Here is a 24,209-nt window from a genome sequence, read left to right on the forward strand (position 1 = left end):
ACAATACACACACAAGAGGAAGCCGTAGTGAAACATATGCAGTCTTCAATTCATAACTCCAACAATCACCAATTTATTCCATTAAGATAGTTCATTGCATGAATCTGAAAATGGTGGAGAAAGGGAGTGAGCTAACAACTGAACAAAAAACTACATCACATGATACTATTAAGTGAAAATGCACATTATAATAGACAACGTATTAAATTTTACAAAATATTTATCAATAGTATGAAAGTAATTCAGTAGAAATAATAAACTTGTTTTGAACGTGAACATTCTTAACAGTTGGCAGGTGAATCCCATGAGAAACAATAACCCCAAAGAGGTAAGATATAACAATAAACAATATTTTATCCAAAAACCAACTCTTAGCCTTGTGTTGGCAAAGATTATAGTGTAGCTAATTATTAGAAATTGTTTTCTTTTTCTTTAATAATATCATAAAATATTTCTTTATATATATAAAAAATATTTTATGGTATTCTTTATGATAAATTTTTTTCCCTTTTTGAGAAGACTTCTTTATGATAAAATAGATAGCAATGTAAAAAAAGAAATTTTACATAAAAGGTTCACTATTTAGCAAAGCTTCTTTCTAGTTTTACATATATAATATAATATCTTGAGATGAATCATTATCTAAAGCCCACTTTACTTCAAATCAACAAACAATTTACGTGTCAAAAGCCTTAAACAATATCAACTAGAACCTAATACAACATTAGATGATTTGATGAATATAAACATGCCAATATCTATTTATATCTAAGAGAATACAAGGCAGTAAGAACAAGAGATAAGGATTTAACTATTGATACGTACTTGATTCAACACTTAAAATTTTGTGCTTAACTTTTTAAACCCATTAAGGCAGCTCTCAAAATTATAACATGGTAGTACCTAAATTTCATATCATGACTATCAAAACTCTACCATATCGATCACCTTGTAGTCCAAATGGAGTATAACCCAGTTTTTAACTGCTATTCATAATTCCTAGGTGATTTTTTTTTTTTTTTTTTTTTTTTTTTTTTGTGGGAATTAAGCTTATATTTATTGAAACAAAATAGAGAACATAGAGAAAACCCTCAAACCAAAGATGAGAAAACCCTATACTTCATAAATGTATTGCCTAAACCATCAAATATTAGTAATGAAACGCCTCGATAGAAAGATCAGGAGCAAAGCCCATTTTTGGGGCCATAGTACTACCTCGATAGTATAATAGTCCCCAAGAGTGGGATTAAGCCTGATAAGAAAACTTGGCCCTCACATGTGTCAAAACACCTCAGAGTCACCATGCTAACTTTTGAACTAACCCTTAAAAAAAAGAAAAAAAAGAAAAAGAAAAAGGAAAGCCAGCGTTGAGTTCAGAAGTAATATATAGTAAAGAAAGAGTACTTTTTGCATGAGCACCATTTCCTGCGGATGCAGAAGCTACGATGGAGTTGTCATCAGCATTCTGAAGTTCGATACCCATTTGGTTGTCGGTAGTGCCGTCACCGCCGGTGAAGTTGTTGCCAACCAGCGTTTGGCCACCGCTTATGAAATTTCTTATACACTCGCGGAGTTCAGCAATGAGCTTAAGAATGAGGATCAGGAGTTTCACGATTTCCATAACGTCTTTCACGCTCAAATTCAAGCTGTTGCAAAAAAAAAAAAAAAAAAAAAATTGTATGAATATTACTAGAAAAGAATAAGAACTCTCTCTTCACACTCGTACACACACAAATAACTTTACCTAGCTAGCTAGTGTTACCCGGCCATAGGAGGAGATAAAAGAGACGATTGCCTAGAATTGTCAAGGGTTGGAAACTTGGAAGTAGGAAGAACCGAAGAAGGTCGCATAGTTGCATATATGATATATTACGCAGCTGCCAACTCTAAACACTTTTCTCCTAGTCAAGGTGGTAGGGCCTACTGTGAAAATGACAATTAAAAACCGCGGCCATGTATATAAGTCTTTTCTCTCACAGTTGGGCTGGCCTACCAGTTGTAAGAGGGAGGACTCGTATACTTCCGACCAGGAGACAGGTGTTTTGAGTCTCATATATTTTGCCCTATCAGATTTTTTAAAGCCCACTAGTAAAAATGTCTTTTGAGTCTCACCAATGGCATCTCGCCATATCAGATTTTTTTAAAGCTAACCAATACACCCTTTTGTAACTTTGATACCTTGGTAGTGATACAGAGTTTCAATAAGGACGGGTGTAAAACGTTTACACCCATTAATAGCATTCTGCCATACAGATTTTTGTTAAGCCAATGTCAATACACACGTTCACACTCAATTCCACACTCAATTCTAGAATTGAGTGTGAACGTGTGTATTGATATTGGCTTAAAATAATTCTACAAATAAATAAAAATAAAACAAAACTTAAAACTGTACCAACGCTATAGCCCTCTCATGTTGTTATGGAGGCTTTGAAACAATTAATAGCCCTTTACGCTTATCACAAAATAATATTTAAAATAAAAAGAAAATGAAAATGTAGAATAGCCCTTTCATGTTTTGAATCCGAAACAAATTAATATAACACCTTAATTTGGGCCTCAAAACGGGATCATTGGGCATAATAAAATTCCTTCCAAATTAATTCATTTTACACTCAGGTTTTTAGATGTCAGTCATCAGTAGGGATAGTCACCTTGTGATTGTCACTTTAGTATAAAAACTAAAAAGGAGCTCTATTTCAAGATCTTTAAGAAGAGAATTCATAATAGGTGAGAAATATATTTGATTTTAATAAATGAAGTTTCTAGCCGACCTCAATTGCAGCTCACATACAAAATAGAAGACTTGGAATAACTTGACTAAAGAGTGGCTTCGATTGCAAGACTTTGAGATTTGTTCATAGTGAAAAATGCTAAGTGACATAACTTTTGTCACAACTCTCTGCATGATGAGTTGTGAGTGGTTGGGAAAAAATGGTGAGTCCAAGTGGGTCCATAACTCCAACACTCACGACTTATTATGTAAGTGAGTTATGAAAAGATTTGTGTCATTTGTTGTGGTTCTAACATTTTTCTTTAATCATTGATGGTGACAACTATGAACATGAACTATATTTAGTCCACTGTGCACAAGCTTTAAAATGACACTCTACTCAATATCTTTTTATTAAATATGAATTTTGACAAATCAACCATTAAATAACATTTTCTTCATATATTCTTCATATTTGCAAAATTTCTAGAAAATTAAATATCAATAGCTAATAGCTATATTATCAATTAAATATTTAAATTTCAAGTTTTTGTAATCTAAAAATTATTTATAAAATATAAGTTCAGAGATTGAATACTAAATAACATTTTATTGGCACCAAATTTGACGTGCATGTTAAAAATATAAAGAGCATGTAATCCAATTATTAGATTTTCAAATTATGTAATTATATTAATATTTTTAGTAAAAGTTATAGCCATTAGTTACAATCAAGTTTATAATCAAACTTTGTTCAAATACCTCCCTTTTTAGGCCCAATCCTAGCTCAAATTGGCAACATTTAAATATCAAATCTCTCAACAATTCATCAAACTATAATATGAGAAAATAAATACTCCAAATACATCATCAAGTAGTCACATGATTACCAAATTTACAACCATAAAAAAGCACAACAATGCAAATTTTGTTATATAGTTCTCTAATCTCTACTACATGGTCTTCAGTTAATAGCTCCAATGGACGTCACCAATTTTCTGCATTAAGAGAGTCCACTACACTAATCTAAAAAGAGGGGAGAAAAGGGGGCGAGCTAATAGTTGAACAAGAGAATACATCTCATGATATTGTTAAGTGAAAATACACATTATAATAGATAATGTATTAAATTTTAAAAAACATGTATCAATAGTATGAAAGTAATTCAGTAGAAATAGAAAACTTGTTTTGGAAATGAACATTTAATAGTATAGTGAAAAACGTATAACTTGTTAAACAAACAATTGTTCACTTTAAAGTTTTACCCAATTTCAATTAGAACATCACTTCATCATTGGGTAAACTACTTATAATAATAGATAATAATACACTTAACAGTAAAACTTTTTTTTTTTTTTCACTTTCAATTTGTCAATAACAATAAACAATAATTAGTATATACAATATCAGCTGAGCTAAGACATTCTTTAACAATCGGCAGGTGAATCCCATAAGAAACAATAACCCCAAAGTAGTAAAATATAGCAATGGCTCCAAAGACCAAATAAAAATAATGGTTTCAAAGAGAAAACAATAAAAATGCATCACACCTTAATAAGTAATATTACAACTGAAGATCAACTCAGCCTTGTGTTGACAAAGATTATAAATAGTCTAGCCGATTATTTGAAAATGTTTTATTTTTCTTTAAAAATATCATAAACTATTATTCTTCATATATATATATATATATATATATAATCTTGAGAGGAATCATTATCTACTACTTATTTCAAATCGGTGACCAATTTTTGTGTCAAAATCTCCAAATATCAACCAAAGCCTAATACAAGATTAGATAACTCGGTGAAAATAAACATGCCAATATTTATTTATATCTAAGTGAATACGAGGTAGTAAGAACAAGATAAGGATTCAACTATTGATACGTACTTGGTGCGACACTTTAAATTTTTTTCATAACTTTTCAAATCCATTAAGGCAGCTCTCAAAAGTATAACATGGCAATACTTAAACTTCATATCAATTCTATCAAAACTCAACCATATTGATCACCTTGTTGTTCCAAAACAGAGTACATAGGAGAAACTCACAATACTAGAGAAGGAAAGAAACCAACATAGGGAACCTCCCTGCTACTGCAACCAAATTACAAATCTAACTAAAAAACTAAAACAAGCCAAAGCAAGTAGCAAAGCAAAAATGCACTAACAACTAAAGAACATATCTATACAACATCCGAACCAGCACTTCAATGCAACAACACATGGACAACACAATAACACTATGGCAAAACACTACAACATAGGAGATCTAGGATCAAATTAAAATACCATTTGGATCAATCCCCTAATTACAACAGGTGGTAGCACTTAAAACTGACTTCTTGAACTTGGTTTGAAACCCCAACCTAGTTTTGACATCCTTAATGATGCTTCTCTTGAGTTGCTCTTCAGTCCAAATTTTATTTTCATGAACTATGGCATTTCTTTGCAGCTAAATGTGGTAGGCCATTGGCTACCAAGAAAGTTTGCAGGCTATTACTCTTAACCACTTCCCTTTTAACTCTCTAGCCCCCAAGCAATCTAGTCCTCCCACACAAACTAAGCATTAGAAACTAGACACAATTTCATCATGTCATCTGAAACTCTTCTAGTGAATGAACATTCAAAGAAGAGAGATGATCAATATTTTCATGACAATTTCTACCCAAAAAAAAAAACACATAAACTATTACCCAAATACCTCACTTGGCCATTCTATCTCGTGTGGAAAGTTTGTTATTTATAGCTAACTAACCAATAAACAAATGTTTTGAGATAGTTAAATGGAACCAAAGCAAATTTCAAAAAGATTTACATCATGACATTCATAAATTCATAGCCCAAACCATCAAATATTAGTAATGAAACACGTCATGGGTCTCTAAATAAAGTTCTTGTAGATTTTGATTAATTACTCCAATATCTTATTGACGATGTCACTTGTACTCAAAAGTTTTTAAGCCTAAAACCAAACACTAAAAGCATTCTCATCAGGTGTGCCAAATGTCAAATATTTGGCATTTGGCACACCAAATCCCAAAATATGAGCCTCATGAGATGTTTTAAATGCCAAAAATTTTGGCACACAGCTACAGTACCGTCTCAAATATGAGACGGTACGGACAACCATGCCAATTTTTTTTTATTATTTGTTTATTCACTCAGACTCTCTCTCATATATTCAGTCGGACTCTCTCCCTTTTCTCTCATTTAAGTTCATTCTTTTCTCTTTGCGTCTTCATTCTTCTCTTTTGCCGATCTGGCCGAAGCCACCAATCTCCCCGCTGATCTCGCTGCCAATCTTGCCGTTGATCTCGCTGAAGTCGCCGATCTCGTCGGAGCCATAGTCGTCCTCCACAGCTCCTTCTTCACTCTGATTCTCTTCCTCTCTCATCCTCAAGCCGCTGAAGCCGATCTCGCCTAAAGCCACCTCAAGCCGCTGAAATCGATTTCGCCTGAAGCTGCCTGAAGCCAATCTCACCGCTGACGTCTCCCGCCTGAAGCCGACCTCACCGCCTGAGCTATGGGTTTGTTTGATTTGGGATGGGTTTTGAGGTTTGTGAATGTGGTGGGTTGTGGGTTAGTTGTGGCAGTGGTACAGTGTTTGTGGCGGGAATTTGGTGGTGATTATTGGGTAGTTGTGGTGGTTATTTTTTGGGTTGTTGTGGATTTTTTTTTTTTTTTTTTTTTTTTTTTTTAAGTGCCGTTGGTGGATGTAGGTTTGTGCTGGTGGTGGCTGTCGGTGTTGTTGCGGCAGTGGTTGTTGGTGGCCGTTGTTGCGGCAGTGGTGGAGGACCTGTTGTTGTTGTTGTTGGAGGAGTTTAATATATTATTTTAATGTGGTGTAAATATTATTTTAATGTATAGAAGGGAAGAATGAAACATCTGATAAATGGGATGTGCTAAAATGATGTGCTAAAATGATAAAGTAGGTTTTTGATGTGTTAAAATGGCATTTTTTATGAGAGAGCTGATGAGAATGCTCTAAGGGAACCAATAATTTCCTCACCACTTTGGCTTTAAAATTAAAATAACTAGAAATTTCCAAAAATTATTAGTTAATTCAATTTAACCAAATTTCGTGACAAAATTTTATGTCAATCTCAAGTCATGCTAAATCAAGTCAATAATAGTATACCCAAATTTGTTAGAAACAGGGTTACAAAAACTTTTCAATTTTTTGTAAATTTAATTGAAATTGTCCAACGTAGGGAATTCACTAGCAACCCAGCCCTTAATTCATTAATTTTTCATGATTTAACCTCCCAAATCAGTTGCCCAATAATCCAATTAAAATCTCCGATTCAATTGGGCATTTGTTACTTATCAAATCCTAACTCTTAAGTACCCGATTGTTTCTAATCCCAAATTCTCTCACAATTTCAAGATAAATCCCTTAAATGATCTACACAATAGCAAATAATAACAAATCCATAAAAATGGTATTTAATAGTCAAAGATCAATTTTACCGTGAAACTTGGAGAGGCTCGAACCTAGGAGAAATTATATGATATTTTAGGAACTCCACCTCAACATCTAGTTGGTGTTTTTAAGCCCAATAAGAAATTGACATCTGTTCTAAAAGACACATCAACATACTGAATCATTTAACTTAAAAACGACAAAATTCACCTTGAAAAATTTTCAAAGACCCGCCCTCTCTTGCTCCTACCCTTTTCGCAAAATCAAAATGTTCATATCTCTCTATTTCTCTCTGCACCTTCATGACTCCATCTTCTCTCTCTCAACTCCAAACCTTGACAGCTGCTGCCTAATATCGCCGCTGGAGATAGAGATAACCCGCCGATCATTTCAAGTTCCGACGAGAACAACCTTTTTCTCGTCAGAAAACCGTCTCTCTTTCTTGTTGTTTCCAACCACCGACGTCAGAAGTTTTCTCGCCACTTCTAACACCTGACGTTGCAAGATGGTTTTCTTCTCTCTTTTTGAATTTATTTTCTGAATTTTTCTGTTTACATATGTGTTTCGTTTTGTTTTTATAAATTGACATATACATTCATACGTAGAAAGGAAACTTGTACTGTTTGATAAAATGCTTCAATGAGGATGGAAATGGATGCACTAATAATACAGTAAAATGGTTTTTTTTTTTTTTCTTTTCAAAAAAATGTTATTTTGGATTAGATTAAAAGTGGTTAGTATGATGTAGTTTTATAAGTAGAGAAATAAAGCTCTTTCTTTGTTTATTAGTTGATTTAATGTATTCGGTGGATGTGCTTGATTTTCAGGTATTATTTATTAGTTAGATTTTTTCTTTTTCAGCTTTGCATTTTAAAGATAGTTTCTTTTAGATGCATTTAAGTTTGCAATATGTGTTGACTTACTTGGAATTTTCACAATTTCTTTCATTCCTTGTAATAATATTTTTTTTCATGGTGCAGGTATGGATGTGATACTTTTGTTCCGTTGTTTTTGATGAAGGAATTGATTTTGATAAATAGTTTCTTCTTAAGGTATTCAATCTTTCCTTTTGTCATTTTCTTAGTTTAAGTCTTTCGTTGAGTTATTATGGAAAATTGTGATATTTTGTTTTTGGATTTTGCCTCTGTTTTGTTCTGTATTCTGAGCTCTGTTTCATTTGGCTTACGTATCATATTAGGCTCAGCCAAAATCATTTCAAAGTTCACTTTTTTAATGTACAAAACAATCCCATTTATATATATATATATATATAAACTGAAAAATAAGCTGTACCAAACGGGCATTGAGTGAGACAGCTTTCATTCATTTGGGTTCAAAATAATATGTTATCTAAATTCAAATTTACACATTTATTTTCTTTCTACAAATTCTCAACAATCAATAGGATAAAAATTTACTTGCTGGTTTTCCTTGACACAATTATAAGTGGTGTCTATTGATAAATATGACAGATTTTGTTTGTTGTTTGGGAACTTAAATAAATTCTTTGTTATCTTTTTCTTATGGATTCAATCGAAGTACTGTGTATGAAACTGAAAAGTACTGTGATATATTCTAATTGCAATCTTTAACATGAACTCTTGCTCAATGTGTGGGACTGGAGATGTGTTCTATTTTGGACTCATGAACAATGCTAATTTAATCACTGATATATTGGACACTCAGGATAGCTACAATGTGATCAGCTGTGTTGCTATAGTGACAAATCTTATAATAATTACTACAACTACAACTACAACATAGATTTTGAGAAATTGGTGTTTGGTGATGTTAAGATCTTATCAGTTAGACATGTAAAGGGAACAATGGTGGTGACAGTGTGAAGAGTAATATTGGTAGTATGAGAATGTTTATTTGTTGAATTTGCTTAATGATACATTTCAAATGAAATTTGAACTAGGAGTTTGGATGCATAAAAATTCCAAGTTCAAAGTTTCTGACAAATTTTGAAATATAACGTTTACCCAAAAAAGGGATATTGGCAGGTTAAAATTTTAATTATCAACTCCAAAGTAAAATCTCACTTCAAAATCTGGAATTAAAAGTTTCAGACGCAGACCAATTATTCTAAGTCTTGTTGACAAATCAAGCAGGTTACATAAACTATAGTATATCATGAGTTCAATGTGAACTTCAAGTTGAAGCTAGCTAAATCAAATATGTTTATGGTGAAGCATTTAATGGCTATGGCTAAGTAACCTTTCATGGAAAATAAAAAAAAACTTCTGATCTACATACATGATCCCCAATCAGGCTGTCCTTGCATACACATTATAGCCTTTGCAAGAGAATATGGCTGTGTTTGTTGATTTTTGTGGTGTATTTTTTAATATAATAGAAGTATATATGCTCATTTTGGTTTGTATTTGATAAGTACACTCAAAATTGGGTGTGGTCCTGTTGACATCCATTATCATTCGCTTTAGTTATTTACTTTTCCGGTCCTCTCCCCCCACTCTCAACAAGACTATACTGCAGTACATTGTTGGTCTTTCATGACATTCATAAAACACTTGCTTTGTTACCCTTTACATGGGTGGTCTCAATGCATTCTTGAACGAGTTGAGTCGAGCCGAATATTACAAATTTATAATTATTTTATTTTATTTTACACATAAGTAGAGTTCAAATTTTCACCAACTAAACATACTCAAGTTTTATTCACTTTTTTGTCTTAACAAGCTACTTAGTGCATGTTTGGATAATGCTGAAAATTGAAAGTTTTCAACGTTTAGCATTTTTAGTAGGTCCGTGCACTGTTCATGGGACCCACATGTACTTTTTTCAGCAAAAAAAAACTTTAAAATTGGATCTCACGGCACTATTCACACATTTAAAATTATTTTTCTACAGTGTTTTCAGTTTTCATTTTTCAGCAAAAAGCAGTATCCAAACAGACCCTTAATTAATTTTTCTTTTTTCATATATAGTAAATCTCATGACTAAATTTTTTTACTCCATCGCCAATATATGCTAGTAAATAATAACAAATTATACTTGAAATTATATTGTTTGAGTTAATTATATTGAATAATTCTTTTTATGAACTTATAAAAATTAATTCACCAACCTTATATTGTTAAAATTATATGCAATTTTCCTACAAAATAGATTATATAAGTAATAAATTATAAATAATAATTTGATATCTTATAGACTTATTTACAAACTTACACAATCTAATATCAAGTCTATATATGTATATTTCGATACATGTATACATATAAACTGTTATATTATACTTAAATTATGCGTAATAATCATGAGTTTGTTCACAAACACATTATTGTGTTTCAGATTAACTCATTTAAAAAGTTGGATATTTTTATATCCAAGTCGGCTATAATAAAAGTTTAATCCCGCTTTGGAAGTTGGAAGTGTATTATCTCTTGAGAAGAGATAGAGTCAAAGAAACAATAGAAAAGAAAGTAGAGAATATAATGCATTTGCTGTATTTTTGTTAGCCATTCCTTAAACATTATTCGTTAGACATCTGGTTGAGCGAGTGTCTAACAAAAGTTACTGTCCGATGGTTTAGTGTTTTTGACATTCGCTCAACTGAATCTCAGGCAAGAATGGGCATAATTGGGGTCCATTTGGTACATGTATTTAAAAACTAAAAGTTGTTATTTGAAAACATTTGTGAAAATACATGTGGGTGAAAAAGTGCACTGAAATATGTTGTTTAAAAACTGAAAATAGTTGTTTGAAAACACTAACCAAACACCCCCTTGATTTTTGATATTGAAACGTTTTTGGAAATTTGGAGATTGTTTCTAACAATTTTAAAACTTCATTTGTAATCACTTTTCATATTCTATATTTATTTTTTAAAACTCTCATCATTAAAATAACATTAATTTCTCCCATGGATTAATTAGAGGGTCAAATTTCCCCCCTTTTCATCTCCCCAAAAGTTTTTGAACTTGTTTCTATTCTCATGCACGTTTAAACTAACTTTTTTTTTTGAGAAGGATTTATTGAACAATTATCAAACTAATGAACATCAAACAAATTAAGGGGGCAATAATATCCTCAGGCATTTCTTCCATCCAAACCTGGAGCCCAACTGATTTTTTTGCTTTTCTAGCTAGTGCATTGCAACAACGTTACAATTGAATGAACATGACAAAACTGAANATTTCTGCAACCGTCTGCCGCTCTGCACCAGGGGAATGGACAAGGAAGAGCACCGATAGCTTTACCTCTCCAGTCTCGAGCTATGACCCCTATACCTGCTGAGTTGCCGGTCTTAAAAACAGCTGCATCAAAGTTCAATTTGTAAACATTCTGATCAGGGGGACGCCATTGAATCAAGGAATGAGGCTGAGACACCGGTGGTTTGGGATGCTGGGCTGCAAGAAATTCCTGGAGTAAATGTCCAGCCATAGAGAGAATGTAGGCTAGAGGTTGGGCTGTCCAACCGAAATGAAGAGCATTCCTCCTATTCCACAAAAACCAAGCTGCAATCACAAAAATTTCCTTTTGAAAATCATCATGGAATCGTAAGAAACAATTGAGTAAATCACAAAAATTCTCTGGAGGAGAAGAGACAGATTGGGAAGCCCAGGTGCAGGGATGCCACACACATGCCACATCCTTGCATAACCAGAATGCGTGAAGAGGATCTTCAGGGAGAGACTGGTGGAGAGCATGATTGGCCGAAGGAGTGATCTGTCGATGGAAGAGATTACTCATTGTTGGCAGAACATTGTTACAAGCTTGCCAAACAAAATGCTTGATCTTATTAGGAACTTGCAGTTGCCAAATACCATTCCAGAATTGTTTTTGAGGAGCCAACTCTGAACTACCTGCATTACCAGCCAACTCACAAGAAACCAAAAGTTTATACGCAAAGTTGATGAGAATGCCAAAATTCAAATTTTATAGAAAACTAGACACAAGACAAATCAAAGTTAATTAATCGTAATTACAAGTTTTATGTCATAATATGTAATAATGCATATTAACGGATTAAAATTGATGTGACTTGATCTTTTTATCGCCTTGGAATAAATGAGATCATCCCGGGTTCTACCCAATGCTTTTGCACTCAAAAGATTTGCACTGAAAAGAAACTGTGGGAGATAGGTAATTAGAAACTGCTTCGTATTTGAAATCAATTCTGAGATAATTAGAGGAGTGGGGGGTGGGGGGGGGGGGGGTGGGGTTTTTTTTTTTTTTTTTTTTTTTTTTTTTTTTGTTGGGTTAAAAGACAATAGCATTAAAACTAAACAACTACATCAAGATCAGTACAAAGTCTGTTGAAATATACTCCATTACAGTCATCCTCCAAAGCCTTAAACAAGTCCACGGGCGGACTAGAAAACAAAATGAAATCTAACTCTTGATCAGCACTTATTCTAGCTAGCATATTTGCACACTGGTTGCCCTAGCGGTAGTAGTGGTTGAACTAAATTTGCTAGAATCTGGACGCCAATTGCCTGCAGTCATCCAAGATGGAGGAGATTATATGATTTACATAGTCAGAATTTTTAAAAACATCCACAACCACTTTTGCATCTAAATCAACAATAAAGCAGGATATATTCATGTTACAACAAAGCATAAGACCATCCCTAAGCCCTTAAAGTTCAGCAGCAAAGCTATTTCTTGATCCAACGTGCCTGGCGAAACTCGCAACCCAGTTACCATGTTCATCCTTGACAACACCCCCACAACCAGCCCGTTCCATACAACTCATAGACAATCCATTTGTGTTCAACTTCTTCCACCCTGCTGGCGGTTTCTCCCATCTGATTCTTCTATTGGTTTTGCGGATTGGATTTCTTGGTGAGCTCACACAATACATAAACTACAACGTTTGGTTGTAGATTTCTACGGGCAAATTTGGGTTTGGATTTTTCCTATTGAAGACGTACAAATTTCTACTTTTCCACATACTCCACATAGCAAAGTTAAAAGTAATTCGCCACAGTGGCTTCCCTTAAATGTAACTGCTGCTCACTTTCCCTTTGATCTGAAGTCATTCCTGCAGATTGCTCATCCAAAAATCTCCACTTGTTTCTATACTTGTTTGGCCCTAGGATAGTCTCTAAGAGCATGCAAGATGGTTTTTGGTTCCCTTTGATAGATGGGACACCATTCTTCATCCACAATTCCCCTTTTTGCAAGACAAGTCTTGACACCTATGCTATTGTGGACACACTTCCATAAGGAGGTCTTTATATTGGGTAGTGTCTCAGATTTCCATATCCAGCTAGCATTAATGGGGTGCATAGTATCAGCTAGACATGGAAAAACAGGTCAGAATATTCTAACCCGACCTAACCTGAAAAATACTCGACCTGAACCCGATTTTTTTGACCTGAAGGAAAAACGGGTTGACCTATGACCTAACCCGTGTTTTTTGCAAGTCAACCTAACCCGACTTGAACCCGAACCATTTATAAAAAAATTGGTAAAAAAATAAAATAAAATAAAGAAAATATTGGTTTAATTATTTGTTGTGAGCTTTAAGGAAACAATTAAGACATTTACATAACTGCATGCAAATTAATTGAAAGATGAATGGTTGAGCATTCTATAATTAGTAAAGATTTTTAAATATCAAATAGCAAAATACATGCTAAGATAATCTGGTTACAGTAGAGTTAAAAATATAAATTTAAAATTGTAGACATGTGTGAGAAACATTCATAAATGTGAAAATAGTAAAGTCAAAGTATTGAATTAGCATAAATTATGAATGCTTAGACCTATTTTTTAACAATTTATGTCCAAAATAAATGGTTTTTCAAAATAAATTATGATATTTTCTAGAGTGTGTGTTACTTAAAAATGATATGATATTTATAAAAGAGATCATGTATAAATAAGTAAACAATTAAACTTTAATGTATATCTCAAATTGAAATAGAATGCCAACCACAATTGATAATAGATTATAAAATTAATTTTCAAGATTGTAAATTTCTTCTATTTTTTTTATTCTTTATCAAATGAGTTATCCAATAAGTTATTTGTAATTTTGTTTTATATTTTGGGATTTTGATATTGTGTAGAAATAAAACTTATGTATTTGTTTTACTTAGCTTTGTATTATTTTGTTTTAGATAGCAATGTTAGGATTTGTATAATTTTAAAATTATTGAATAAGTATTAATAAGTTTAATTGAGTTCATTCTTGATATAAGTGGTGAATTCAAAGTAATGCATTTTACATCAAGTAATTTGTTGCATGACTTTCCAAATGGCAAATACACTTTTTTTTTTTTTGAATCATACAAAAAATACGGGTCAACCGGACTTGACTCGTAACCCGATTGACCCGAACTCCTTTTTAACCCGCTTAAAATGACCCATTTTGACCAGCAACCCATTTGACACGCAACCTGATTGACCCGACCCGAACCCGACCTGACTCACTAGTTTTGCCATGTCTAGTATTAGCCTCCTTAGCAATTGAATAAGCACTCTTAAGATCAAACATACCTCTTGGATTACCTACTTAGGCTATCCTATCCCTACCTCCACCTGCTATAGACATAGGAGTAGCTTGAATAATCAATTTAATTTCAAGACGAAGCTCAAAAGGGATTCGGTTCCAGTCCCAACCTGCATTCGTCAGTAAATCTCTAATCTCCTAGTGGTTTGCTTCTCGAGTTAAAGGGCCATGAATCAGATGGCGAAGAGGACCTTTACATCTCCAATTACCCAATCAAAAACTAAGCTTGTTTCCTCTATCAATCATCCACATGCTACCTTTATTAAAAGTCTCCCTGCCCTTTTTAATTGCTCTCCAAATCTGAGAACAAGGCAATCTATCTGAGTTGACTACATTGATTCTTCTATTGTTGCAATATTTTCGTTTAAGAACTTGAGCTCACAAAGCATCTTCTTCTGTGTGAAGCCTCCAATTTAACTTAGCAAGAGTGCAGTATTTCTACCCTTTGTCTCTTGCAAACCCAACTCACCTTCACTACAAAACACGCGGGTCTTAAGTCGTGTTTTAAACATGTGGCCATAGAATGCGTCTAAAGCCGCGTTTTTTTGAGTTATAGCCGCATTTTTAAGGGTGGAGTTATAGCCGCGATTAAAAAATGCGGTTATAGGACCTGAGTATTTCTATTTTTTTTTTTTAATCTTAACTATGGCCGCGTGTAAAAAACGCGGCTCTAGCCCGATCTCAACCCTATAGCCGCAGGTTAAAAACGCAGGTTAAACGTGGCTTCAGATTTTGCCTATAGCCGCAGGTTAAAAACGCGGCTTTAGGCTTTCTATAAATACTATACTAAAAACATCAGCCTCTCCCATTGCACATCAGCCTCCGTCTCTCAAGCCCGATCTCAACCCTCACCCTCCAGGCCTCCATCTCTCAAGCTAGCCCTCACCCTTCATCTCTCCGATCTCAAGCTAGCCCTCACCTTCCACTTCCAAACCTTTCAGCTCCAACCTCTTCACATTTCAAATCTTTGGTTATTTCGCGCAGAGAGAGAGAGAGAGAGAGCGAAATGCAGAGAGCCGAAGAGAAAGAGAGGGAAGCTAAAAGAGGTAATTATAGTTTTATTTGTATTTTTAAAATTTTTGAATTTAGGGTTTTAAGTTCTGTGTTTAATTTGAATAGAAATTAGGGCAAAGTTCTCTCTCTCTCTCTCTCTAAATTTTTTCTGATTTTTTTTTTTTGTTTTGATTTTTATAATTCGGTTAGATCTGGTTGTTTCAGTTTTTCGATTTTTATTTTTCTGAATTTTTTTTTTTTTGGTATTGATCTATGTGGTGGATTGGTGTTTTTGAATCTATTTGTTTCCTCAGAAAATGTTTTTTTACCTTGATCCGTCTCATTTCTTGAGGATCTGGTTCTGCAATTGATTTGGATGAAATTAATGAGATTTATTTTGAATCTGTAGAAATTTTAGGTTTTGGATTCGGGATTTTTTGTTGGAATTCGTTGGATTGGAGAGGAAAATTTGAATTTTACGATTTTGTTTTTTTCTTTGTATTGATTTGGTTTCCGATAATGGATTGGTTGACTAAACTGGTTTGACCGTTGAATTAAGCTTAGTTGCGTGGATGAGTAATCCCCCTTTACACCTCTCAAGTGTGTTCCCTTGTCAAGGTTAAAAGAAACCCAGATTTTTTTTTCCTTTTTTGTGAGGAAGATTTTACTAGAACTTTGTTTGTTGATAAGTGTGAGTCATTAGATTGTACTTTGTCATTTGAAATTTTAAACAAAATGTTCTTGGCCATTGTAAATGATTAATCATATGTATTGTATGCTTCTTGTGGAAACTAAAACTATTTTACATTGCTATATGCAGGAATAGAGTTCCATATCCGTTTCAATGGGGGCGTCCTCCATTTAATGCTAGAGATGCTTTTGCAATGATGGCTTCTGGTTTTGTTGCTATTGTTGAGGTTTGATTTATTCCTGAACCCCCTTTTTTTTTTTGTAATATAGATAGTAACATGGTGATTTGGCTTTTCTCATTATTTGATTATAATGAGAATGCAACAGAGATCAAATTATGCATACCAATGCTCATCTATAGATTTGGCTTGTGTTTTACAAAATAAGCTAAGACAATACTTGTGAACAATGAAGATGTCTACTCTACTTAAGCTGCATGTAGTAATAATTATCATAAGGTGGATTAATCTTTTAAAATAATTTGATGGGAAGAAAATTGGATATAGTTGTGAAACTGCTTTATGGAAAACCCATTCTCTTCCTAACCTGTACTAGTATACATATGAAGAGAGTCCATATTACTTTTGTCTTTTTTAATCTTAATTTCTACTCTCAACCGTGGTGTTGGCTGGCAGGTACAATTGATACTCTGATATCTTTTTATCCATTAATTGTTCATTTTTTGTAACTTGTTTAATTCTAATAAATTTCAGGGAATAGGCACTTTTCTGGATGGAATTTTTGGGGCAGGAAGTGGCTCCACTGCATTAGTGTAAAAATTTATAAAATTAACTATGTCCTTGGAGAATCTTAGATTAGAACTTTTGCTAGTTTCACTTTATTGCTGAATTATATTGCTTGCACAACCGGCTTGTGAAAATTGGCCCTAACTTGATGTTTCCAGCCTTTACTGGAATTTCTTTCTCCTTTCTCACACTAATAAATTTTGTACAGCTTACTTCTCATCATTTTTTGGGATGCCCTTTTTATCATTGCTAATAAGAATTCACTAAGTACAAACTACTGACCATTTGTTTGATTTAGTTATTTTTTTATTGACATGTATTGGCTGGTTTAGCTTCTGGCAGCACCCTGGGCAGGGGCGGAGCTAGGATTTTTTGTTTGGGGGGGCCAAATTTTTTTACTAATATATTAGTCTTGAGTCAAGGAAAACAATCACACACATGCGTAAACGCACATACACAAATATAAACATTAATATTTTGATACTAGATTAGGTCATAATTTATAAATGTATTGTGAATAAAATTAACAACTTTCACATATGTATATTCGCAAGATAATTTTTTAGGAGAATTTATCATCTTTTAAACTCTAATACTATACAAAGATATTAAACACGTACAAAAAACGAATTAGAAAAAACAAAAACTATCTTGTCTCTATAACTTCTAGACTAATTGACAAATTCTATTAGTTTTTAAGAGCATCATTGGTCTAACTCAAACATTTGGGGGGGTCAACTTGTACAAAAGCAGTCTAGTTTGATATTAAATATGTATAAAAAATGAATTAAAAAAAACAAAAACTACCTTATCTCTATAACTACTAGACTAATTGATAAATTCTATTGATTTTTAAGAGTATCATTGGACTAACTCAAACATTTGGAGGGGCCAACATCTATTTTTGTAGCTAAATATTTAAATTTTCAATACTTACACATAATAAAAAATAATTTTTTTCAATTTTGGGGGGGCCTTGCTATAGCTCCGCCCCTGACCCTGGGTTTAGTTTTTGTCCAGCATTGTTTTCCTTAGCTGATCTTAGTTAATCATCTGTGGGTGCAATCTTCTTCTAAGCCTATATTTGCATTTTCTTTTGTCAGATTGAATCAGCCCTCCCAAGTTTGGCAAGGCCAATAATGTCTCTGGATGCCAATGAGGATGTTGTTGTGGATGCTCTGAAGCAGAGCTTGGTAAAATCTCTAACACCAACCCCCCCCCCCCTCCCCCCCCCTCCAAAAACACATCTTTTGTGCTTTGGCCTGTTGTGAAAGTTGACTGTCAATTTCATCTTTCCTACTCTCTCACCACATGCCCAACTTTTTGTCATGAACAACATTAAGATTTTGATACCAAGGACTGTGAGTGATTATGTACATTTTGTAAGGGACATATAGTTTCATCCGCTCATTTGCTTAGAGATCAGTTTGAAGCTTTCATGAAGATGATAACAATCTAGTCATATTACATGGTTGTTTCACATAACTTACAGAATATGTATCGTGCTATGTTTACTGATAGATATGATTTTAACATTTTTGTTCTAAATATTTATTATAAATTTGTATTATTTTATTTGTATTGAATATGGATATTTTTACAGTACTTATTTAAAAAAAGGATATGTATCCAGAAATTGTATGAACAAGAATAATGCTAAACAATTGGGTGTCTTGAAATTGGGATGGTGAAAGACTAGGGAAATTTTCAAATTTATTTTGTTGTAGGACTGTACTTTTTGCATCATTAGTCTAGGATTGAAAAGGTTAAATGTTAATGCTTAGGTTTGTGGAAGGACAGCATTGCCATAAACTTTTATATACTTGTAGACACCGGAAAAAACAAGTGTGCCTGCATGGATGTGGCTTGAAAAATATTAAAAGGGTGCCAATACATGCACAGATGTTGAAGCATAACCACTTGCACTCATGTACTAAAATTATTTTTGGGGATCATGTGCTTAATGATGGGCATGTGGTATACTGGCATGCAATACATCCATATGGCTTTCTCGATTCCTTACAGCGGCTCAAGAATTTTGAATTATAATAAAAAAAGGTCCTAACCTTACAGCAAGTTCCCATGTTAACTTTATATATATATATATATAGTTTTTTTCTGAAGAGGCAGGAATCTAGTAAACCTCTACTTATCTGCATCCTGTGTAAATTGATCCTCAAAACTGAGCCTTTGGGTGTTTTTGCTAAAAACTGACGAGGTTCTGGAGAGGTGGTTTTGAAGACATGCTTAAAGAGATGAAAAGAAAGGTGTGAAACATGATTGATGATGCTCTTGTTTGACTTATTATTATTTTTATAAAGTAATATTTCAAAAAAAAAAAAAAATTATTGAAAGAAAAGTTGGATTGTTATTAATGATACTCTTGTTTTGCTTTTATTTTTTATTTGTAAAGTAATAAATTATTGAAAGAAAAGTGTGTTGTTTGGATTGTTAATTGCTTGCACATAATTATTTAGTGGGCTGGTCTTATGTTTATTTATTAATATTTTTGGGGCAACGTTGATATTTCCTTTCTAGTGTTCTTTATTTTTTAATACTTTATGGATTTTTTCCATGTCAATCCAATATAATAGTGTTTTCAATGTTGTAATTTTCTGATGGGTCATGAGCACTCATTCAGAAGTCATAATTAATTCCCTGCTCATTTACAAGTTTGGTCTAATTGTTTTGCTATTATAATTCCCATAATGATTATAACCCTTTTTTTTTTCTTTTTCAAAAAAGGAATTCGGACAACCTAAGGCCTGTATTGAAGCCAAGAAGAAACAACCCTCTAACAGTGACATTCAAAGTTCCTTGAAGCAAGAGGTATATATCTTTACTTATGTGAACTCATCACTATGGCTTATTTAAGACACTTTTTGACTTTTGAGCAAAATAATGGCACATCTACTTACTGAATAAGACACTTTTGCATTCAATACTCCATTAACCATTTGTTCTTAATCTTTGTGAAATAGAGAATCCCATAAAAGGACATCTTATATTGTACATGGGAAATACATAAATACATTATACATGGAAGGGATGGGTACACACCCACATTCTCTCACTCTTCACTCACACAACATTCCCAAAATCCCTCACTCACACCAAGCACAATGCATCCCACTTGGGTGCTGGCCTACCTGCTGCCTTGGTAGGCCAGCACTATTCATCAATACTTAACTACAATATTAAAGAATAATACAACGGCAAGCACATACAAATATTTTGAATTACTGAAGCAATTAAGGAACCTCCTTAAAATGTGGATTTTTTTTCATAAGTGAAACTCATTGTGGGATGGATGGAGTAATGGTTATTTATTATATATTATGATTTAAAGTTTTTGTACAAATTTCCAAATTTGATTTAATTAGCATGCATTTGACCTTCATTTCTTATGTGGGTGTAATTGGTGCCAATGAAATTAAAATACTGTTGAACAAATCAAGATTGCATATGAATCACCAAGGTTGTCAATCTTTTCTGCTTGTAATGCTGTGGTTCTTAGTTGTTTGAAGTTTGAGCATTGATTTATTTTTTGGTGTAAAACCATTGCAATATGCTTATTTTATGATGAATTTTCTGGTTGGCTTAATATTAATGTCAGGTCTTGACGTGGTTTGGACTTTGGACTGATCAGACATTGGTGTTTTATGAGAAGCAAGAAAACCTGTCAAAACTTTGGGACATTCTTGCTGTTTAAAGGGTTTAAGGAAGTAAAAAAAAAAAAAAGGCTATAGCCGCGTTTTTAAACGCAGCTAAAAATATGTCCTATAGCCACATTTAAAAAACGGGGCTATAGTTGTCACCTATAGCCACGTTTTAAACGCGGCTATAGCTTTTAGCTATGGCTGCGTTTGAAACGCGGCCATAGGTTCAATCCTATAGCCGCATTTTAAATGCGGCCATAATCTATCACCTTAGGCCACGTTTTGAACGCGGCCATAGACCCCTTCAGGCCTATAGTCATGGGGTTTAGGCCACATTTGAAAACACGGCCTAAAAAAGCACGGCTATAGGCCAAATCGTCCTTTGGCCACGTTTTTTGGACCTAAGGCCTCGTTTACAAACGTGGTTACAGAACCTTTTTTTTGTAGTGCTTCCTCTTTAGGCTTTGTTACTTTATGCCAACCAATACAATGAACTTTCTTTGTAGTCTCCTATGAGCCCCATAGGAAATTTCTATTAACCTGATCTATGCCATCCAATATTCTTCTTGGCAAATAGGATGAAGCCCTTGGTCTCTTGCCATGGAACGCTCTTTTGCTCTCTCGCTCTCTCTAGGGAAGAACAGGATGAGGAACTATTGCGTAGCAAGTTTTTTTTTGTTTGTTTGTTTGTTTTTGTTTTTGTTTCTTTTAACCTTTCTTTCTTTTGAGTAAACACGTTGAGAAATTTCAAGAATAGTATTTAGCAAAAATTTCAAGAATGCCATTTAGACCACCAATTAATGTAATGATGTCAGGTTGGCAAAGCAAATCATGGACACTTTATCTTTAGCTTGAGCTGCGTGGAGTTTTCGTGTCAAAATATGATGTAAAAGGCAAAATTAACCCAAGATAGAAATGCACTCTCAGTTTACTTTAGCCTGACTTGTTGAATGTTCCAATTGTTGTGCATATTTTCCATTTTTTTTATGATCTTCTTTGTTTTGTTGTTTTCATTTTGCCTGCAGTTAGACATGTCTTATTATAAGTTCATTGGGACAATTGATCCCAAGTATGAAGCAATTGTGAAGGAATGTTACTCGTGGGTTCTTGCCAATGGTGACATACATTGGGCTGACTATGAAGGACTTCTGTCAATTGTGAGGAGTATAAGGTAATACTTGCATTTGAACTTGAAAAATGTGGATGTAGAAATATAATCTAAATTTAATTTCGCTTATTTTTTTATTCACATACTTTTGGATTAGTGATGGGGTTATTGCATTATCTATAGTCAAGCATTTGATTAAAAGCAAGTTCTTTTTTTTTTTTTTTTGGGGTGGGTGCTAGTATTTGTGTTGAAAATCTCCTTTGATATTTGCAAGAACTTGTTGAGATTACTTGTTGTGTGGAATTCCTTTATTTATTTATTTATTTTATATAGGTTCTTGTTGATTTCCATTTTCATCTATGTACTGTCTTGTTTGGACGAATGTGTTTATGTATTTGTTGTGATTGTTTTGTTTGAGAGGTTTTGTATTTATGTACCAAAATAGTGTAATGTCTTTAGCTCTGTGAATCTACTGGATGAGAAAGAATTGCTTTATAACTGTTACCCTATGCACCTGTAGCCGTGTGTTCTGTGGAAAAAGGATAATTACTTTTTTGCACTATGAAAATATAAAAATTTATTGGAAGAAACTTAGACACAAAATCCAAAATTTTTGCAGCCTTTGTTCTGGTTAAATGAGGTGAGATAGTAGGTAATTTTGTAAAAACTTAGTCTAGTGCGTCTTAAATTATGGTCCCCATTAAATTACCAATTATCCCAAAAGTTTATGCTATTGGGATATGATAAATTTAATTATTTAACAATATACTTCTAAAACTCTCCCTCATGTAAACAGGGATCAAACTTAGGACTTTCTGTTCTGATACCATGTTAAATTGTTGATTGTCTCAAAAGTTTAAGCTACTAGGATATGGTAAATTTAATAATTTAACCACATACTTCTGACAGTCCCTGAGCTTTACTGTAAAAAGAATTTTCTTGGGGGGTTCTTTCAGCATGATTAGTTTCCTGATAAGAGCCTGAGCATGCTGATTAAAAAAGTTGTAAGTTTAATAGTTGGCATATTGTGTATATATTGTTGTAATAAATCTGTATTAGTTTTAGTTATTGGTACTTGGTAGAATGCGTTTGATAGTACTTATCATTCAAGATATTCTTTTTGAAGAGTAATTATGCCATGATTGCTAATACATTCCTTAAAAAGTTGTTGCGCTGAACCAACAATACTTTGAATAAGCCTTTTGGCCAAAGCTTTATTGGTGACATACCCTGTATTGATAGTGCTTTTGCTACTGTATATCAATCATATTGGGCAGGGGGAATCTTTTTTTATTTATTTATTTTATTTTATGAATTTAATCTAAAATTCTCTCTGCATCTCTTTTCCCTTGGAAATTTATTAATGAAATGTTAGGAATACCCTTTTTGGATCTTGCTAAATGGAATTTTCTACTAATCACTTCCATAATCTTTTGGCTTCAAGGTACAAAGCTGGGTCAAAAGTGGCCTAAAAGATTTTTTTCCATTTCCTGAGCATTAGTGGATTGGGGCATCCTAGTTCCTAATGACAATAAGCAGACCATATATGTGTGTTTTGATGTATTACTAGGGTAAAGTTCTTTTCTTTTGTAATTTGGAATTTGCTAAGCTTCTAAGTTCCTAATTTGTATTACAAATGTTTATTTATTTATCTATTTATTTATTTTTATTACCACAAACATGTAGACATCAGTCAGCTTCCAACTTATGAAAATAGCTGTTTGTATATATATATGTGTGTGTGTGTGTATGTGTGTGTGTGTGTGTATATGTGTGTTTGTACCTATAAAAAAATGTGTTTATAAAGAAAGATAATATGTAATAAGTTGGAATTGGTGAAGTATAACATGAGATACAAAGTGGGATAGGGGATTGCTGTTGCTAGTGGTTGAGAAAAAATAAGAAGTTGCCATGAGAGAGTCTGATACCATGCCAAGTTTAATTAATAACAAAGAGGAATTTAAGAGTAGCAAAATGATTTCAGTCTTATAATTGAGAAAGTGCTACTTAATCTAATATATATATCCCTGTTATTATATACTCAAAACATGGATTGGCGCCTAATGTAACCAACATATTTTCTAACTGACAAATACACAGCTGACACATGTCTAATCACATAACACTGTTAACAGTAACTTATCAAACATAATAACGTGGATAGGAAAAAATGGTGAAAGAAAATTGCTCTTTTAAAGGTGTTTGGTTCATTGTGATGTGCCCTTAATATGATTCACGTTGTGATTATATGACATTAAAGTTTTTTGGTTTATTTTATTTTTTTTAACATTATCATAATTTAAAATTACTAAATATATCATATCATCTTAATCTTATCACTTTTCTAAACAATATAATATTATATTCTTGTATTAAGATTACA

General features: G+C 33.2%; 1 protein-coding gene across 3 annotated transcripts; it reads left to right on the forward strand.

Annotated features, from left to right (window-relative positions):
* Positions 1–15,411: 15,411 nt before the first annotated feature.
* On the forward strand, positions 15,412–23,558 carry LOC112026465 (methionine--tRNA ligase, chloroplastic/mitochondrial). Of its 3 annotated transcripts, XM_065778569.1 has the most exons (7): positions 15,418–15,676; positions 16,444–16,540; positions 17,027–17,085; positions 18,163–18,252; positions 19,805–19,888; positions 21,744–21,889; positions 23,271–23,558. In XM_065778569.1, the coding sequence occupies exons 4-7, from the start codon at positions 18,199–18,201 to the stop codon at positions 23,296–23,298; spliced, it is 312 nt and encodes a 103-aa protein (XP_065634641.1). In that variant the 5' UTR covers positions 15,418–15,676; positions 16,444–16,540; positions 17,027–17,085; positions 18,163–18,198; the 3' UTR covers positions 23,299–23,558. The 3 variants fall into 3 exon arrangements, with proteins under 3 accessions (XP_065634642.1, XP_023914923.1, XP_065634641.1); XM_024059155.2 differs by lacking the exon at positions 17,027–17,085 and having other exon boundaries at positions 15,417–15,676; XM_065778570.1 differs by lacking the exons at positions 17,027–17,085; positions 21,744–21,889; positions 23,271–23,558 and adding an exon at positions 20,676–21,736 and having other exon boundaries at positions 15,412–15,676.
* Positions 23,559–24,209: the final 651 nt, after the last annotated feature.

The sequence above is a fragment of the Quercus suber genome, unplaced genomic scaffold (genome assembly GCF_002906115.3).
Source record: "Quercus suber isolate HL8 unplaced genomic scaffold, Cork oak 2.0 scaffold_186, whole genome shotgun sequence".
Classification (NCBI taxonomy): domain Eukaryota; kingdom Viridiplantae; phylum Streptophyta; class Magnoliopsida; order Fagales; family Fagaceae; genus Quercus; species Quercus suber.